We start from the raw sequence: 18,862 nt of genomic DNA, 5'->3' as shown, positions 1-18,862 counted from the left end.
ACCTGCTGGATCAGGCCAATGACCCATCTACTCCAGCATCCTTTTCTTACAGTGGGCAACCAGGAAACTCACAAGAAGGACCCAAGCACAGGAGCACCCTCTCCTCCTGTGGTTTCCAGCAACTGATATTCAGAAGCATTACTGCCTCTGGCTATGGAAGCAGTGCATGGCTCTCAAGGCTAGGAGCTGGAGACCCACCTGAGTTCTACCTAATTGGCACAGGCTCTCCCTCCCATTGCACCAAGGTCTCAGGGTGGAGCTGGTGGCAATGGTGCTAGCATATGTGGCCCTGCTCCTACTTCCATGCGCGTGGAGGCTAATTTCCGGAAAGGGCCTAGGACTATCTGGGATGACATGGTTGACACTTACGGAGTCGGATGTTGAGAGGAACAGCGCTACCCTCACGGTTGCCAATAACTGCTGACACGCGCACCACATATACAACGTCCTCTTTCAGATCAGTCAGGTCCTCGGTGGTCTGGGTGCCTGGGATACGCCGTGTCTTCTCCGTGCCATCTGCAGCAGAGACCAAAGCAACCACGTGCTACACATTCACGATTTTCACTTGAAAATGAGGCACTCACATTGGTTTTCTAAGCCAGAAAAGTTCCTAGCCCTCTTGGTTGTGAAGTAAAACTGAGAGACATTTAAGACAGTATCGGGAGTTGGCCGAGGAACAATTTCTGGGCAGGGCATCCATCTGTCAACAAATGCTGTTGCATTGCACTGCACAACTCTGTCTCCACTCCTATGGCTGCTATTTGCTCCTCCTCAGCAATGACTGGTAGGGACTGGTAGGGTGGAAAGCAGAGAGGCTGACAGTAAGTGGGGCCAGGGCCATGACAGGCAGAGCTATCTAATTTGGGTTTCACTGCCCTTCTCCGCTCTTCTGACTCTGACAGTGGCAACACTCACATTAAGAAGGAGGAAGATGGCACAGACTGTCCTCCTGGACTGAATGCAAGTAAGAAGGCAGGCAGGTGGGTGCTGGCTGAGCTCTGGCTGAGGCTGACGTGATACTGCCCCATTTCCCCCTAATGGACCAAATTCTTCTGCTTCCCCCCACATCCCTGCTCCTATTAGCTGAGAATGCAAACTGGATCTTCAATAGCACCAGGACCACCGTGAAGCAATCCCACCCCACAATTCAGCTTCTCCTAGATACTCACCCAGGGTATTGCGTAGCACAACTTTATATGCTGTGGCCCCAGGGACACCCGTCCAGGCCAGTCTGACTCTGTTCCCCAAAGTCTCAGTGACCCTCAAGTCAGAGATGCTGCCCACAGGTTGTGCCACCCCTGCAAGACAAATCACAGCTCAAATGCAAGGAAGCCAGTAAGGGGAGCCAAGGTGCCAGCATGACAAGCAGCGGACCAGCCATAGCAGATAGAGTGGTTGTACCAGGTCCTCATTACAGGGAAGGCCATAATTTATTTGCAGCAGAAGAGATGGGGAGGAGGACCTCCATATTGAACTTTGAACATCAGCAAAAACAAAAAAGCAGCATACAGCTTATTGCATGGCGAGTTCCCGACCCCCCCCAGGTAGAAATAATGACACATGACATACTTAAAGGTTAATAGGCTAGAAAAGGCCACAACTTTATTGGTTAGAGGTGGTGAGCGGTATTGGCTTAGGCATTGGACCTAACCGACTATATCTGACTCCATCTTGTCTGCTTGAAGTCCAGGAAGGGCTAGCCACCAGTAGGGAGAGTCCTGCTGATGCACATCAACTAGGAGCTCCCCCAGGGTCACCGATAGGGGGCATGCCTTAGGCCCACACCTCCCTAGGCTTCAGACAGGGCCACGCCCCCCCGGAATCCTTTACTAGACTACCCTTCAAAATGTGGAGCAGGTGATGGCGTTACCTCCCCATTTTCCATCTACAGAACTATTCCAATGCCTAACCAGAACGTTGTGGTGATTTGGTACGAGGTAGGCGAAAACCAAGTGGCTGTTGCCAATTTGCCAAGTGGAAAAATTCCTACCAGGCCCCTCAACGGCGACCAACCAAGGTCCATAGCAAGGTCAGAGAAAGCAAACCTTAGAGGGCGGGTGGGTGGGAAAAACAGGAGCAGCTGGGAGGTGGACAAAGAGGGAGATCCCCTCCTCCTTAGGGCGGAAGTGGCTATAACATACAGATCTGATCAACATGGAAGAGATGCATGTAGGAGGCCAACCAGGGGTCTAGAGCTCTGCCGCAGAAAAATAGGGATTTTTCCGAATGTTATGCAACCAACTTGGCTTATGAGCCGTGGCTGCTGGTGTGGAAGGTTCAAGTCCACAATGCTAGTACTTGATTGGCTGGAGGAAACCATGGGGATTGGTTCTCAAGAGAAGGGGAAACAAAGGCAGCACATGTGAACACCCCAAACCTGCAGAGATCTTCCCTGCCCACCTGCAGGTCTCCTGCCCCTGCTTGAAATAAACATGTATTGCAGTCAAAGGAACAGGTTGGCGGCCCAGCGCAAAGAGGACTCCTGCCACCTGCATCATCCCTGGCTTTCCAAGCTACAGCCATTCAGCATTTGGAAGCCTAGTAGAGTAAGGCTTGGGCTCTTCCAAGGACCTTAAGCTCCCTGCTCTCTCTCACACCTTACACCCATGGCGAATGAAAGAAACACCCATAAAACATGCTCAGAAGCTTTCCTCCAGCATTCCTTAATGTGGTGCCCTCCTCTGGGTGTTGTTAGACTACAACTCCCATTCATCCCTGACCACTGGCCATGTTGGATGGGGCTGATGGGAGATGTAGTCCAAAACATATGGAGGGCACCAGACTGAGGAAGGCATCTTTAATGTTTATATTCATTCACATCCCATTCGCTAAAGGTATGTTGAAAGCAAAAGCATTGCAACATATCTGGGGTAGAAATGTCTACATAAATTTTTGAAAAATTACATTACAGGGGAGAACTGTTGGTTTTCTGCAATGTTTGATTTCTAATCTTAATTGCAAAGTAACCTCCTGTGAGCAAAGGTTTTTGGTGACAAAAATGAGGGTTTGGTTTCCCAAAGATTCCCCAGGATTTTATCGTACTTTGCATTGTTTTATTCCCCTTCAATACCCCTCTGCTTCGGTATATTTTTAAAGGGGGATCTCACCCTCTTTTTAAAAAAGAGGTGGGGACATATTTTCAATGCTTTGTGGTCCAGCCAGTCAGGGGTCATGCAGCCACCAAAATAACATTTTGGCAGCACAGGGCCATTCTGTTTTGTTTACATGACACCACCACACACAGAGCTTTTGAAGCCCCACCCCCTCATATCTAAAGTGGGAGGCGCATTTTGGCTTAGTTCTACTTAATTTAAATTAACTTGCATATTCAGAATTCCACCATCTAACCACCCAGCTTCTGCAAGGACATTTTCCTTATTTTGATAATAAAAAAAGCTTCTTCTGTATAAAGGTATAAACACTTCCCGGCACTTTAAACAAAACTGACCCAAAGACAAACATCTCATCAATATGTAGAGCAAGGTTCAGAAGAGGCAGCTTTATCCTAATATCAGCCTACTGCTCAGAGAGATAAACTTGGCAGCTCTACTGCAAGGGCCCTTCCTTCTCTCCAGATGTGAAAGCAAGGTGGCAAGGGCTAAACATGCTGCAAGTCATTAATCACTTACTCACCAGTCTGCAAGATGGTAACTGGGGTGGCCACTTCCTTGCCGTCATACAAGGTGAAGAGAGTGATGTGGTATTCAGTGCCTGGCTGCAACCCTGTCAGAGTGTAGCTGTTTTCATTGGTGGGCAGTGTCACAGTCCTGGGGGGCTCCAAACCTGGAGATCAGCACAAAATCACATTTAAGGATGCTAGGGAATTTATGAGCTCTGGTCTGGCTGACCTGATCTGCACCTCCTGGACTAATGTCTCGATTGAAACTTTGTTCTCTACAAGCACTTGCATTTCCCTGACACAGGTTTTCCTTCCTTAATGTAGTCAAATGCATTTTTAAAACACACATATGGGGGGGGGAGTTTCTAAATGTGTATTTTGATAAAAAATATACAGTGGTACCTCGGGTTAAGTACTTAATTCATTTCGGAGGTCTGTACTTAACCTGAAACTGTTCTTTTTTTTTTTTTAATAAAATTTTTATTAGGGGTTTTTACAGAATAGAGTACAAAGACAATAAACAACCTTACTTTTATCTCAACAGAGTTTCATAACTTCTTTGGACTTCCTCACATCTCCCGCTGCCATTTTCATCATCATAAATTTTTTTCCATGCAATTTATCATCTAGTTTGCAAATTTTATAACCGCTTATTTAAATATAGTCCTCTGCAAATTTATTTCTCTTAATCTCGCTTTACATCCCATTCCGATCCGATTTTGTGGTGGCCAATTATTTATGATCAAACATCCTACTTAACTTTCCACCAAATCACAATATTTTTGTAAATAAGTCTTAAATTTCCTCCAATCTTCTTCAACCCTCTCTTCTCCCAGGTCTCGGATTCTGCCAGTCATCTCAGCCAGTTGCATATAGTCCATCAGCTGCATCTGCCATTCTTCCAGCGTGGGTAGATCTTGAGTAAGTATCCTTGCTGCTGCTGTTGCGTACAAAAAGAATGTTCGATCCTTCTTTGGCACCATCTGGCCGACAATGCCCAAGAGGAAGGCCTCTGGTTTCTTAAGGAAGGTATACTTAAATACCTTTTTCAGCTCATTATATATCATTTCCCAGAAGACCTTCACCCTGGGACAAGTCCACCAGAGGTGAAAGAATGTTCCTACTTAACCTGAAACTGTTCTTAACCTGGAGCACCACTTTAGCTAATGGGGCCTCCCGCTGCTGCCGTGCCACCGGAGCACAATTTCTGTTCTCATCCTGAAGCAAAGTTCTTAACCCAAGGTACTATTTCTGGTTTAGCGGAGTCTGTAACCTGAAGCGTATGTAACCTGAAGCGTATGTAACCCGAGGTAACACTGTATACATAAAAGTGTGTAAATAAATATTTACATGTGAATTTTCATGTGGCTTTAGCAAAATAAATAAATTAGAGATTAATGCAAAGATGGAATGGAACAGATTTATAAGACAACACTTGCGGAAATGGCATGGAGCAGAAATAAATTCGTCAATTCTTAGCCACAGCAATCATTTGCACATCCAGCCCACCAACTTCATCAGATCTTCCCGTTTTGTCCAGGCTTTGCAGCAACAACCCTATACTCTTTCTCTTAAGCCTTGTTCTATAGAAAGGAGCCTCATGCCTATGGAGGACCCTCAGAGATCACGTCTTAGGAAAATCTGGAAGTGGCTGGAAAAGAATCAGCTTTCAGACTCCTTCCCATAAGGAGTGTGTGAGACACAGCCTCCCCAGTCTACCCACAACCTCCCTTCCACTCATTGTTGAAATCAGGCTGGGTTACCTGTTGCTTTTCTCCATTCCAGCCGATAACCTCGGGCGTTAGGGATGATGTTCCAGGCCAACTGGATAGACGTTGGATCAATAGTGACAATTCTCAGAGTCTGGAGTATAATGGCTTCTAAACATAGCAAAGAGAAACTAGACTCAGGAGGATTGAGACTCTTAGAATGGCTTGAGAACCACTCAGTACCCAGTACTTCACTTCCCACATATGCCTGTGACTATGGGAGAAGTTCATTTGTGGAGATGGGTAGGGAGCCAATCTGAATCAAAACACCCACTATGACAAGATCTGTCACTCTTTAAAAAGGAGGGGCCCAGCTGGGCTTTGCCTTTGAGATAAACAATGGGATCATTGCCACACACACACACACAAACCAATCTTCACTGCAGTGTCTCACTCTATCTTCAGCAGAGTTGCAACACTGCACTGTATTTTGCATTCCTCTCCCCCTTTTGAATACAGTCGTACCTTGGTTGTCGGACAGAATCTGTTCCAGAAGTCCGTTTGACTTCCAGAAATGTTCGACAACCAAAGTGAAGCTTCCGATTGGCTGCAGGAGCTTCCTGAACTCGATTGTAAACCGCGGAAGCCGCATCGGACGTTCGGCTTCTGAAAAACGTTTGCAAACTGGAACACTGACTTCTGGGTTTGTGGCCAAAATGGATGAGTACCAAGGTGTTCAACAACCAAGGTACGACTGTATTGGTGTGAGGGGAGGGGGTGAGCTGGTAATCAAACTTGTACCACAGAACTGTGCCCTGAAGAATTCTGGTACCTCTGTGTAAATCTAGTTTAAACTTGAGTCATCGCATTATAAACGAAATGCTGAACAGACCAATAATGATTAAACCACAGGCCTCACTTTGCCTGGCCAATACTAGCATGATTTAGGGCTAATAACAACAATAAAACAAACAAACCACAAATACTCCCTTGGGCACACAACACACACCAGTTCTTCTCCTGATGGAGGCTTTTGGCCCTTCCACCTGCCCAAAGACTGGAGCAACAGTCACCAGGTAATCACTATCAGGCTGCAGTCCAGTCAACAAGAAGGAGTTTTTGCTGGGATCCACATCAGCTCTCTGCACATCCTGACCTGAGAAAGCACAGAACAAACAAACAAAAGTTGACAGCAGTGTATTTAATGCATGTGGAGATGTTCACTGCGTGCAGAGATGAACCTTAGAGTGGTCTGCATTCAAATGACCTGCGGACTTCTCACACTTGGCTTAATTGGGAGGAGGGAGAAGACTATCTACTAAGTTAATCTTCACAGGGACATAGAAAACTCTAAGAAAACAGAAATGAGAGGATGGTCCCTAGCAGAGAGGATTTCATTAGCGGTCTCCCTGAAAGTGACCAATGTCCCACCTAAACAAATACAGCTGTCTTCATGGACACACATCAATACTGAGTATCGACAATAACAAGAAAAAAAGTTCCCCTGGAACAAACTGATTATTTTACAATATATATCATGTCTGGATCCTGTCCATTTCACAAAGGGTTAAGTGTGGTGGCAGATAAAAAAGAAGAAACTTAAAATATTTTACACAGAAGTACAAAGGACTAAACTGCTTGCTAAACAAACTCAGAGGCTGTTAAAAATAAATGAAGGATGAACATCGGAAATGTTTTATTGGGACTACTGGGACTAATTAAGAAATGCACTACAATATTAGATCATCACTCCCCGAACTTCAGAGCATGGGAAGATGTATAATTTGCCATAAAATTTGGCTTTTTTATTGTATTAATTTGGAATGTTTTAATGTGGTTTTTATTGGAATGTTAAAATGGAAAACTTTATATATATATATAGATATATATATAGACTCCAGCCTCTCTAGTCCAAGTGCAACACTCTCCATCAACTATCTCACAAGGGCTCCCAGCAATGCATGGAATGGCTACAGTCAATAGGTGGAATGAGTTAACAAGAGAACTGGAACCCAACAGTGACGCAACAGATCCTGCGAATTGGTTCTGGGTTATCGACTTTACTAAGTGTGACCACACAGGCAGATGTGGTACCATATTTCATGATAAAGTTTCAGATAAAAACAGCATTTGAATGCTGCTTTAAATGGAAGGTAATTATATAAAGATGAAGTTATGAATTATGTAATTCATTATATAATATAGCCATGATGTAATTAAGACATTAATTATATAATTAAATAGAAGGGGTGTAATGTAATACTTTTGATAGCTGGCATTCTTTTTTAAAAGCAGAGATTTTGACAGCTTGTTGGAACAGTTAACACTGCTAGTTATCGTTTTCAAGTTGAGAGCCAGTATGGTGTAGTGGTTAAGAGCGGTAGTCTCGTAATCTGGGGAACCGGGTTCGCGTCTCCGCTCCTCCACATGCAGCTGCTGGGTGACCTTGGGCCAGTCACACTTCTTTGAAATCTCTCAGCCCCACTCACCTCACAGAGTGTTTGTTGTGGGGGAGGAAGGGAAAGGAGAATGTTAGCCGCTTTGAGACTCCTTAAAGGGAGTGAAAGGCGGGATATCAAATCCAAACTCTTCTACAAACTCTTCTACAGCTGTGGAGCATGAGACTCTTCATTTCAGGGGGTTGAACTAAATGACCCTTGTGGCCTTTTCCAACTCTACAATTCTATGATTCCACGATCCAGAATAATTTCTGGTTCCTCATGGGATTTTCTTAACACACATGAAAGTTTACCCGTTAAAAGAGTTGAGGAGACTGGCTTCCAATAAAGGCAAGATCAGCTGCTAATAAGCTAAGAAAAACAGACTAAAACACATGCGAAACACAACTTTGTTAACGTTTGTTTGTTTTAATTTAAATTTTATGTAACTGTTGCATCCCATATGCTCTTTTGTAAACAAAGATATATATCAATGCAACCATGTTAAACAGTTTAAAGATGAACATGAATAAAACTATGTTACAAAAACACACACACCACGTGTCTGCATTTTATATGTCTGAATAGGCTTGACTAAACAAAAATGTTTTTAATAGGCACCAAAAACAGTACAGTGAAGGTGCATGCCTGATGTCAATAGGCAGGGAATTCCAAAGTATAGGTGCTGCCACACTGTGCAAGGAAAGTCCCACATAGTCTTATTATGCAAGTGCATTCTATCACATATCTAGAATAAATTTTATAGTCATGTATCCTACACTGAGTGAGTCTTCATGCACAGTTTAAGCTTGCAACTTAAACGGGGGTCATGTTCCGGGGATGGTGCCTTAAGCCAAAATTGCATATAGTCAAAACACACTAGGTGCAACGGTTGGTGAGAATGTTAAAGTCTTTTTTCCCCCTGGATGTCTACCCGCTTTAAATTTTTTATTTATTTTTTGCCATGCACATAAAACTGAATGTGCACAAGTTGAATGAGCTTAAGTTGTGGGCTTAATGTTTATGTTTAGTATCATATTAGTTTTTGATAAATGATAGACATACTTTTTACACAGACAGTGGTGCTTCTTTTTGTGTGTGTATAAGGAGTTGTTTGGACCAGTCACTTGCTTCTATTTTAGCCAGCCATCTGATTAGGCCCTAGGCCAAGCCACTTTGAAGTCTTGTTCTGAACAGCTACGATCAACACATTTGCTGCCCAAAACACCACCTCCCGCACTTTCCATATTCATCCGCAAAAACCTTCAAATATACCTATTGAATTAAATAATTGCATCCCTCTTTTCTGGCAGCTGAAACATCATCATCTCACAAATAGTGCTATTTGCAAAGTGAAAACACCCCTGTATTTTCATAAGGCATCATTACAGTTGATTAGGTCCCACTGGGCATGTAAAAAAGTGTATTTTCGTAGCATTCTGGGACACTCAATTCATCTGTGGAGTCACAGTGACAGATCTGACTGATCATGCTGTGCTCTAGCATCCTGATATTGGAGCACAGGAAGAAAATGGATCAGCTGAACAGACATACCTGAGAGGAGGCCCCAGGTAACACGGTATCCCGTTGCTCCACTCACACCCCGCCAGGTCACCAGCATGCCCTGGGAGGAGATGTTCAAGGCAGACAGTTGTTGCACTCCTGACAAACCCACTGAGGACAGAGAAGGGGTAAAAAAACAACAACATTGAAAAATGTGAAGACATGCCATGTTCATTAAAGGTAAAGGACCCCTGACAGTTAAGTCCAATCGCAGACAACTCTGGGGTTGCGGCGCTCATCTCGCTTTACAGGCCGAGGGAGCCGGCGTTTGTCCGCAGACAGTTTTTCTGGGTCGCCTGGCCAGCATGACTAAGCCGCTTCTGGCGCAACGGAACACCGAAACCAGAGCAGTGCATGTAAACGCCGTTTACCTTCCTGCTGGAGCAGTACCTGTTTATCTACTTGCACTTTTTTGCATGCTTTCAAACTGCTAGGTTGGCAGGAGCTGGGACCGAGCAACAGGAGCTCACCCCATCGCGGGGAGTTGAACTGCCAACCTTCTGATCGGCAAGCCCAAGAGGCTCAGTGGTTTAGACCACAGTGCCACCCGCATCCTGTTACCATGTCCATTAGATGTGCCATTTACCAGTATCCTACAGTCTAGATGCTGGTGCACCACGACCTCACAGAATTAATTCTTAATTAACTGCAGCGCAAACTGAATGAAGGGAATGGTTCCCAATATTTACAACTGTATTTTAAACATGGTGCATGAATATTGATGTTTCAAGCATGCACCAAATAATATCTAAAATGGGATGCCTCCTCTGAACTAAAATATCTGTTTAAAACCCTCAGCTAAAGATAAATAGGCAGTCAATTGAAAAGTGCTACAGCACTGCCAGCCTACATCTCTCAAAATCTACAAATGCATGCAAAACATGGGAGAGACTGCAATTCCTTAGGAACTCATTGGGGCTAGGTTTACAGACAAGCAACTTTGGTGATTGTCTGGGACAACTCGGGGTTGCCTGTCCATGCACTGGCCACTCAACTGCTTAAATAAATAACGCAAACAATGCATATAGCACAAATAAGTACAGGTTTACAGATCCCAACATGCAGATTTATCATCTTAGGAAACAAGGATGAATCATGACTGTGGGTCATGCATCCAAAGTCGTGAAATGGGCAACAGATGCAATAAAAATTAAAGTGTTTCATAAGTACAATAAGAATATTAACGTATTAAAAACACAGCGATTGTCAGAATCACTGGTCGAGGAAATTATTTCTACCTGCAGGGGGGAAATGTAAAAATCAAAGCATGAATACAATCTTCGTTTGCCATCTCTCTCTTCCCAGTTCTCCAAGTCTGATGTTCTTAACTGAGATGGGACTTACACGTTCGGCCATTGATCACGGCAGGTGCCACTGTCTGACGGGGGTAGATCGGGTAGAGTGTGATCATATAGTCAGTGTTGGGGCGAAGGTTGCTGAGCAAGGCTGAAGTAGCACTGGGCCCAAGACTGATCTCCTCGGGCTGAGTTTCACCTTTGATTGGAAATGAACAAGGAGAACTTCAGGGACACAAATAACAGAAGTGTGAAGGCACACAGCATTACCAGAGATCCCACACATAAATGACATCATTGGTTATGTGAGCTGCTTCTTATTTCAAAACACTGCTGGCAAACAAGACCTCACTGGTTCTTTTATTTTTGAAATTTTAAGCTAATGACCTGCATATAGTCAAGAACATGACCGAGTCTAATGACTGAAAGGTGAGGGGATTCACAGCTATAAGTCAAAGCACCCACGTTGACCTGAGGGGCACATACATACTGAAGCCACCGCAGGGTGCAAGCACTTCTCCTTCTTTCAGAATATTCCTCCATCTTCAATACATAACAGAATATGCATCACAGTTTCATTATGTAACCCCAACTTTTAATTTGGTGGCCATGTCAGCTTCTGTGTGATATTATGGAGGTTAAGGCTATACATGGTTATGTTTCACCTCCGCATGCCCATGTGAATCACAAGTAGGGAGTATGCTGCAGCACTCAGGTTCTGAGGGCTGGACTAGATGGGTTCCTGGTCTGATCCAGCAAGACTGCTCCTATGCTCTTATGATCTTCCTTCCATTTCCTGGAGGAATCTATAGCCTATTTGAGAATCCAATCAATCCACATGTGGACAACCAAGGAGACACACTGGAGGGCTGTGCAGGTTCAGAGAGGGTCTTTGCCTATGGTAAATACTCCCTAGTCTTACAGGTTCATGGTGGAGGGTCAAACTGTCCTCTCCAAGTCTCACCTAGGCAGCACTTCCTGAGCAACAGAAGGTATGCACGTGAGAGAGAAAATGTCTGTGTGCATGGCTGATGGCAGCAGGTAGAGGGGGTCCATCTAGTTGGGGTCCATCCCTGCCCCACCATGAATTCTTGTATGTCCCCACTTGTTTATGTAGGCATCTCTCAAATTAGCAGCAGATACACACATCTTTGAGTTTCTGGATCACTGCAGCCAACTGCAGGAGTCTAAACCACTGGGCAGGGACCTGAGCATGGGGGCTGAAAATGGGTGCCAGGGGTGACCTCTCCAACAATGATAGACAAAGGACTTGGGGGGGGGGACATGGGTAGACATGGTTTGGTTCCACTGTGGCTGACACTGCAGCCATTTAGCTCCTGCATGCAGAGCCAAACAGCAGCCCAAGCGGTGGCTGCTTTTGCTGAGCTCAGCAGCATGTTGGTGCCCACAGGGCCAGCATTCTCTGCATTGCCATGGCAACAGGTGTGGCCACCCAGTGGGTGAGGCTCTGGGAGATCTGCCAGGGCTCTGAGGACTGGGATGGCTGCAGGCTGGGGAGGAGCAGCTCCAGGTGCAGCTTCCAACAGGCACAAAACACAGGAAATGGTAGAGGGAATCTTCCAAACAGCCTCCACTCCCCCAAGTCTGGACTCTCTCTCGCAGCACAACCTAAACTGTGGCAACAACGCGCATGTATTGCGACACTCAGGCACACGAGGAGATGCTCAGGCAGCACGTTCACAGCTGCACAGAGGGACTCCACGCACTGGCACAAGCTGTTCCTCCACCCCACGCTGTCTCAAGGCTTTGTTTTCAAACTGTGCTATTACACAGAGCGTAAGCCTCGTCAACAAGAACTCCTGCCACAAGAGTGGGGCTGAGCTGTGCTTCTGCAAACTCCAGTGTGGCTGAGCTTCTCTCTTGCGATCAACAGCCTGCCTTCTACCAAAGAGCACTGCTTGCCCTCCTGCTGCAGCTGGAGCCTTGAAAGGCAAGGAAAACATGACAACAGCACCCACCCAACAGCCACAATGGCTATGTTCTATCTCCACTGTCAGAGGCAAGATGTCTTTGAACTCTAGTTTCTGGGAATCACAGGTGGGCAGAGCGCTACTGCACTTGAGTCCTGCTTGCAAGCTTTCTGCAGCCATCTGGTTGGCCATTGTGAGAACAGGATACTGCACTAGATGGGCCATGGGCCTGATCCAGCAGACTCTTCTTACATTCTTATCCCAGATATAAAACCAGGAGGCATTCTAAAGATTATCCAGAGTTGCTTCTCAGTATCCTCTTAGGACCAAATTAGCTTATAACCTATGACCGCTGCCCAGAGCCTATGTTGCCTCCTGGTACTTCTTGGCAACAATTCAGGCACAACATTTACTCTGCTTAAGGGGTGGGTGGAAAATGCTGTGTCCAATGATGGTTTACAATGCAGGTGAAAGCAGCAGCCTTTCAGCTCTTGAAAGAGTTCAGAGTCGGTCTTACAGTTGTTCTGCAGCGCTTCCACCTAACAACAGGACTGATTGGTATTTCTGATCCGTAAGTGCCAACCCTGCCCTGATCTTCACTCACCTCTGCCCAGATACGTGAGCCTGTAGCCCTGTAGGGTACCCAGACCAGGGGCCCATGACAGCCTAAGGAAGGTGGGTCCTGCATCCAACACTTGGAAATTTGCCACGCCAGACACAGCCTCTGTAAGAGAAAGAAGATATGTCTGTGTGCCCTTCATGTGGGACTGAGGAACACAGTGGGTGCGAGATGAAACGAAGGCAGTTGCCTCAGTTACCAGCAGGTGTCGAGAGGAGAAAAACAATAGGAGTTTGCTAAGTTAAGAGTAAGAGTGAGCAACTGAGTAACACCAAAAGCCAACATACAACTGTTGTCATAAGCTAACTTAGGTGAGTTCTGCTCCCTGCATTTAAGATTGTCTCAATCTGTGCTGCTATATCCACCACAACCTGGAGTTAAGAGCTATGTGTGATGCACAAATGAGGATATATTCTGCCAATAGCCTCCCCATTGCTATCATCAGTTACAAAATCCAAGATGGCAGCAGTAATATATAATATACAGTGGGACCTTGGTTTAAGAACAACTTAGTTTATGAACAACTTGGATTAAGAATGCTGCCAACCCAAAAGTAGGTGTTTTGGTTTATGAACTTTGCCTTGGAAGTAGAACATGTTTCCCTTCCTGTTGAGCATGTTCCACTTGTAAATTGAGTCCCCCCGCTGCTATGGGAAATCACACCTTGGTTTAAGAATGCTTTGGTTTAAGAACAGACTTCTGGAAGGGATTAAGTACGTAAAACAAGGTACCACTGCACGCTCGCACACGCACGCACACACACACACACACACACACACATACACATGACAACATTCAGTAATAGACCCTGAGCACAGTTAAATCAATAGAGACAAATGATAGAACCATAGAACTGTAGAGTTGGGAGGGACCGCAAGGGTCATCTAGTCCAACCCCCTGCACTACAGGAATCTGTACTTTATAACCTGTCCTTCCTTCCCAAAGCAAGTCCTAACATCAATAAAACTACTGCACATAAAAACCATTTAAGACATCACTGGTAATGACACAGCTGGTATCTGCAGTGTAAATATAACACAACAATGGCAACTTGATTTTAATAGCAGCAGTTAAAAGAACAACTCATAAGCATCACAAAAGCAGTGCAAAACCAGATTCAACTAGTATTTAAGGAGGCCCAGGTAAATACAAAGGTCTTTGCCAAAGGGACATGTAAGTAGGAGCTAGGAAAGTCTATCTGGGGAGAATATTCTAAGCATGGGGTGCCACAGCCAAAAAGACACAGCCATCAGTTGCCAAGTACCTAACTTCAGAAGGTGCGGGCACCCATAGAAAGGTCTCCAATGATGAACTCGGCGTACATACAAGGTGCATGTGAACTCTAAAACGGAGGGAAGCAGCAGGTGGATCTGGAGCCTGACACCAAAGACCCAAGGTTTCTGTTTTAATGGTGATGCCAAGATCAAAAGTAATGTCAGCCTCAATAACTGTGGGTTGCATACACATATAGTCCAACTCAGAGTAGGCCCATTAAAATAAATGGACACTTAATGGGTTTCCTCTGAATGAAATTTAGTTGGATACAACTCCTTACATTTTTCCTCCCTGAGCCTCCTCAAAAATAGGCTACAACTGCACAGACTAAGCACCATTCATTGAACCTCCTACTGCTGCAATTGTCCCAACTGTGGCCACTTCACACACTAACTCACATACCAACTACCATGTTCCTACACAGAAAGCAATCCTCACACAGGAAAATGCACAAATCCCACATGCACACAAGGAAACCCAAACGAATCACACTCTTGTGAAGAGTCACCACAAAGAGGCATAAACAGAAAGTCTCCAAGTAGTTGTGGAAATGTGGGACTATCGGAGGCAGAAGTCGTTACTCACGAGTACGTCCTTTGCCGGACACGGATTCTCCAATGCTGTTGGCATACTGAGCAATCACAGTCACCAGGTAATCTGTGCCTCCCCTCAAACCACGTAGCACGGTACTCGTCTCACCAGGTCCCAAACTAACCTGTCCAACAGCAGGAATCAATGGAAAAAACCAGCTTCAGATAGTATGACGAATGCATCAGTCCCTAGTCATGTGTGACAAAAACACTTGTATCCATTTTAACTCCAAGCACATGAGGGAGGAAGCCATGACTGCCAGTGGCCTCCTATAACATAGTGAACTATGTGTGGGACTTCTTAAACTAAATTAGCCCCTGGACAGTTAAGCCTGGGTGAAGCAGCCAAAGGGCTACAACAGAAGACAGGTAGAGGGAGAACCTTGAGTTTCAACTGAGCAACGGCGCTGAGGGAGGAGTGTCTAACCCAGTCTTTGCCAACCTGGTGCCCTCCAGGTCTTTCAGACCCAAACTCCCACTGGCTAGCCCCAAACATCTGGAAGGCACCAAGCCCAGGTTAACCCATTCCTCTTTGCTGGTTTCCTTATCTCTATCCAATCACACAAACTCCCCAAAGTTGTGGGGGGAAACACAGGCAAGATCCATGGGCCTCTCTATTTTCTCTCTCTGTGGAGTTAAGAAGAGGAGGAGTTTGGTTTTGATATCCTGCTTTATCACCACCCGAAGGAGTCTCAAAGCGGCTGATATTCTCCTTTCCCTTCCTCCTCCACAACAAACACTCTGTGAGGTGAGAGGGACTGAGAGACTTGTGTGACTGGCCCAAGGTCACCCAGCAGCTGCATGTGGAGGAGCGGAGACGCGAACCCGGTTCCCCAGATTACGAGTCCACCGCTCTTAACCACTACACCAAACTGCAGCTTGTAAGGAAAGGCATCTAAACTGGGTAAATAGTGCAAAAGTAAAATGTAAATGAACACACACAGCTCTGGTCAAGTTTATTCCTGGGTGCTTAAAAAAGTAAATTTTCTGAAGCCATTTCATCCCCCGCCCCCAAGGAAAGATGGCAATATGTAGGGATGGCTGGACTAAAATATCTGCAATATTTACTTCCTTATCAACCCTAAGTTTAAACCTCCGGAGGGCAGGGGTAACAACATAAAAGGCATCGTTTATGTTTTAAGCTACAATCTAAGCCTTCCTTACACTGGGCTTGGGGAGGACGGCTAGGACTGAGCAGAGATGTTGTTCGGCTCGCTTCTGCCAGCTGAGCTGGCCTCTTTCTGGTTGCTGCCGGTGGGCTGACTGACACCAGTGTCACTCTGTCAGTGCAGATTTCCCCGCTTCTGCCTGCCAAGCATGCAGCCAGGCGGAAAAACTTGCTGGCAGTATCCAGAAAGCGCTAAAACAGGGTGTTCCAAGAGAAGGGCTGAGCTGGTCTGGGATCTGCTGGCTCCCAAGCTGCTCTCAAAGCCAGCACTGGGTTGGAGTTGAGCCCATTCCCTGTATCCACTCCAGGCTTTCCCCGCCCCTTCCCTGCCATGAGTGGCCAGGCTGTGGAGGCGGTGCTGGGAGTTAGGATTAGCCTGCCTTTTGTGACTTACAGTTAGGTAAAGACACCTAGGACTGCGCTGAAAGGGGAAGCCTCACCTCCTGCCTCTCAGCTGTTATTTGCTGCCCCAAGCCTGTGAGAGGCACATACTGGACTTTGTAGCCTATTACAGGACCACCAGCCGCCGTCCAGCGGATCCTCAGCATATCTGTTCCCTGCTCCAGGAAGACCAAATTCGAGGGGCCACCATATGTCTCTGTACCTTAAAGTGGAGGGGAGGAAACAGAGAGAATAAATCAAGATCCTTGCTGGCACATGCAGCTCACCACAGGCCCAGAAGGTAAGGTGAGCAAAGGCCAAGAATTTCAGAAAAGCAGTTCCTCCCCACCCCCCAACCCCCACACACAAAAAAGCTGGAAGGATTTGTAGAATGATGAGCAACTTATGTTGACACCAGCAAGCACTGGAGGGTAAGAAGATTGAATGCTACCCACCCGCAGGGTGAGGTTAAACCAACACTGAGCTTAGGTCAGGGTTCCTGGTGGAGTATCACATTGATTAGATCAGGAGCTTCCTCCAGGATTTGCTGATGCATTTCCATGGAAACAGGGCAGGCTGGGAATTAACCCCTTGCAACCCTTGCCAGAGAAAGAGAGAGAGAATCAGGACCGAAGCAGCACTTCAAAGCTGAGCGGCACCTGCACCCCACCCCGAACCTTTTACCTGCTGGCTGTAGGATGCCCCCGGTGCTGGTGCACACCCTCCGCGACACCAGCGGCAAGAGAGTTGAGAGGATTTTAAAGTCAGTGACAAAGAAGAAATAATCCTCCGTGGGGGTGGAAGCCACTTTGGTCAGCTCGCTGCTGTCCGCGTTCTTGATGCCTGAGTGGGAAACAGAGGACTCTGGTAACAATCGTCTTCAACCACCTTCAGACCCACATTTTCCCCTTCTTTGGGGTTTCCTAACCCTCTGCCTTTTCCATGCAGTGGAGTGTTGGGTCCTCTCTGTGCATAGTCCTGGATACATAATGGCCCTTGATTACAGGCTAAGGCAAGAACATAGGAAATCTGGCCATTGGTCACTAGCTTAGTATTGTTTACAGTGAAGGGCAGATGATTATTGCCTACAATGAGCAGTCAGCTACTATCTAGTCTGAGACAGAGGAGATTCTCATTCCTCAAATCCTCACATTCCAGGAGTTAAAACTTGGACCTTCTGCATTCAAAGCAGATGTTCTACCACCAAGCTACAGCCCTCCCCTTGCCACCATGTGAGCACTTTAAGTAGAGGGCTGCTGTAAGTGACAGGTACAGGCAGTGCCTGCAACCCATACAAGGACTGTGCCAATTTCTCTCCTAATTGTAACGGACCCAAACAGGCTAGCATTGTACCCTCATGCAATGCTACAGCCAACACTGCAACACAAGGTATTTCATGGCTTGTTGAAGAAGGGACAATTGCACGTGTTCAACATTCAAAATCATATGTGAGTTATTAATTCACCACTGTGGAGATATAACATTTGGGGTTTATATATAAAAAAAGCTTCTTATTAGGGTTTTTTGAAAATGTTAAAAGCATAATATGAGCCCTGATGGATCAGACCAATGGCCCATCTAATCCAGCATCCTGCTCTCACAATAGCCAACCACTTCCACATGTTCACCCCAGGTACATGTGCCATCTGTGAGAGGGAAGATTGCCAGGGATAACAAAACTAGGAGGCTCATCACCTGTTTGCAAAGTCCTTGTTCCCTGCCTAGGCCTCCTCATGTGGCAAGTAGGAACTGGTATAGATGTTAACCAGCATCACCCACCAAGCTCTGCTTTTTCATACAGAGAGCCAGCGGCAGGGTGAGGGAGCAGATTGTAGGAGCCAGAGATTACGGGAAGATACGACTGTATGGGGGATGGAGGAAGGGAGAAGTTCTCGCAAATGTTGACCTTCCTGGATCCCAATCTCTCACGGGACCTGAATGCAGTAGACACTCACCCACAGCAAAGACTTTAATGCCTTGATCCTTCAGCTTTGCAGATGCCCCCTCAACTTCATCCTGAGACTTTCCATCTGTGATGAGGATGCAGATCTGATGCAGAGAATGGAAAGCTATAAGCCATGGAGGTACCCTCAACAAGGGGTTGTAGCAAAGTGCCTCTTTCTGAATTTACATTGGTGCAAACTTTTTGGATCCTTCACCTAAGCTGGGTAGCTCAGATGCAGGGGGAATGGTGAGGGGTTGCCGCATGCAACCTATTTTAAAGGAATGTGCATCATCACAGCCTGGGGGTAGCCCCCCCTTCTGTCTCTCTCA

The 18,862-nt window shown here is 46.0% G+C and overlaps 1 protein-coding gene across 6 annotated transcripts in view; it reads right to left on the bottom strand.

Moving 5' to 3' along the window:
- Nucleotides 1–18,862, bottom strand: part of COL7A1 (collagen type VII alpha 1 chain) — a 114,928-nt gene that overhangs the window by 85,354 nt on the left and 10,712 nt on the right. For 5 of the 6 annotated variants that reach the window (XM_083727100.1, XM_083727104.1, XM_083727102.1 and 2 more), the window contains exons 5-16: nucleotides 18,544–18,637; nucleotides 17,273–17,431; nucleotides 16,648–16,811; nucleotides 15,035–15,164; nucleotides 13,160–13,279; nucleotides 10,674–10,823; nucleotides 9,321–9,440; nucleotides 6,338–6,484; nucleotides 5,383–5,499; nucleotides 3,634–3,783; nucleotides 1,170–1,298; nucleotides 370–516 (exon numbers count right to left, since the gene is read on the bottom strand). In XM_083727100.1, coding sequence (XP_083583226.1) covers nucleotides 370–516; nucleotides 1,170–1,298; nucleotides 3,634–3,783; nucleotides 5,383–5,499; nucleotides 6,338–6,484; nucleotides 9,321–9,440; nucleotides 10,674–10,823; nucleotides 13,160–13,279; nucleotides 15,035–15,164; nucleotides 16,648–16,811; nucleotides 17,273–17,431; nucleotides 18,544–18,637 — 1,627 coding nt within the window. Of the gene's footprint in view, nucleotides 1–369; nucleotides 517–1,169; nucleotides 1,299–3,633; nucleotides 3,784–5,382; nucleotides 5,500–6,337; nucleotides 6,485–9,320; nucleotides 9,441–10,673; nucleotides 10,824–13,159; nucleotides 13,280–15,034; nucleotides 15,165–16,647; nucleotides 16,812–17,043; nucleotides 17,180–17,272; nucleotides 17,432–18,543; nucleotides 18,638–18,862 lie in introns of those variants that run through there. The other variant, XM_083727105.1, reaches the window with a different exon arrangement.

This window comes from Podarcis gaigeae (genome assembly GCF_964106915.1).
Source record: "Podarcis gaigeae genome assembly, chromosome: 2".
NCBI lineage: Eukaryota > Metazoa > Chordata > Lepidosauria > Squamata > Lacertidae > Podarcis > Podarcis gaigeae.
This window is presented reverse-complemented; position numbering and strand designations above follow the sequence as displayed.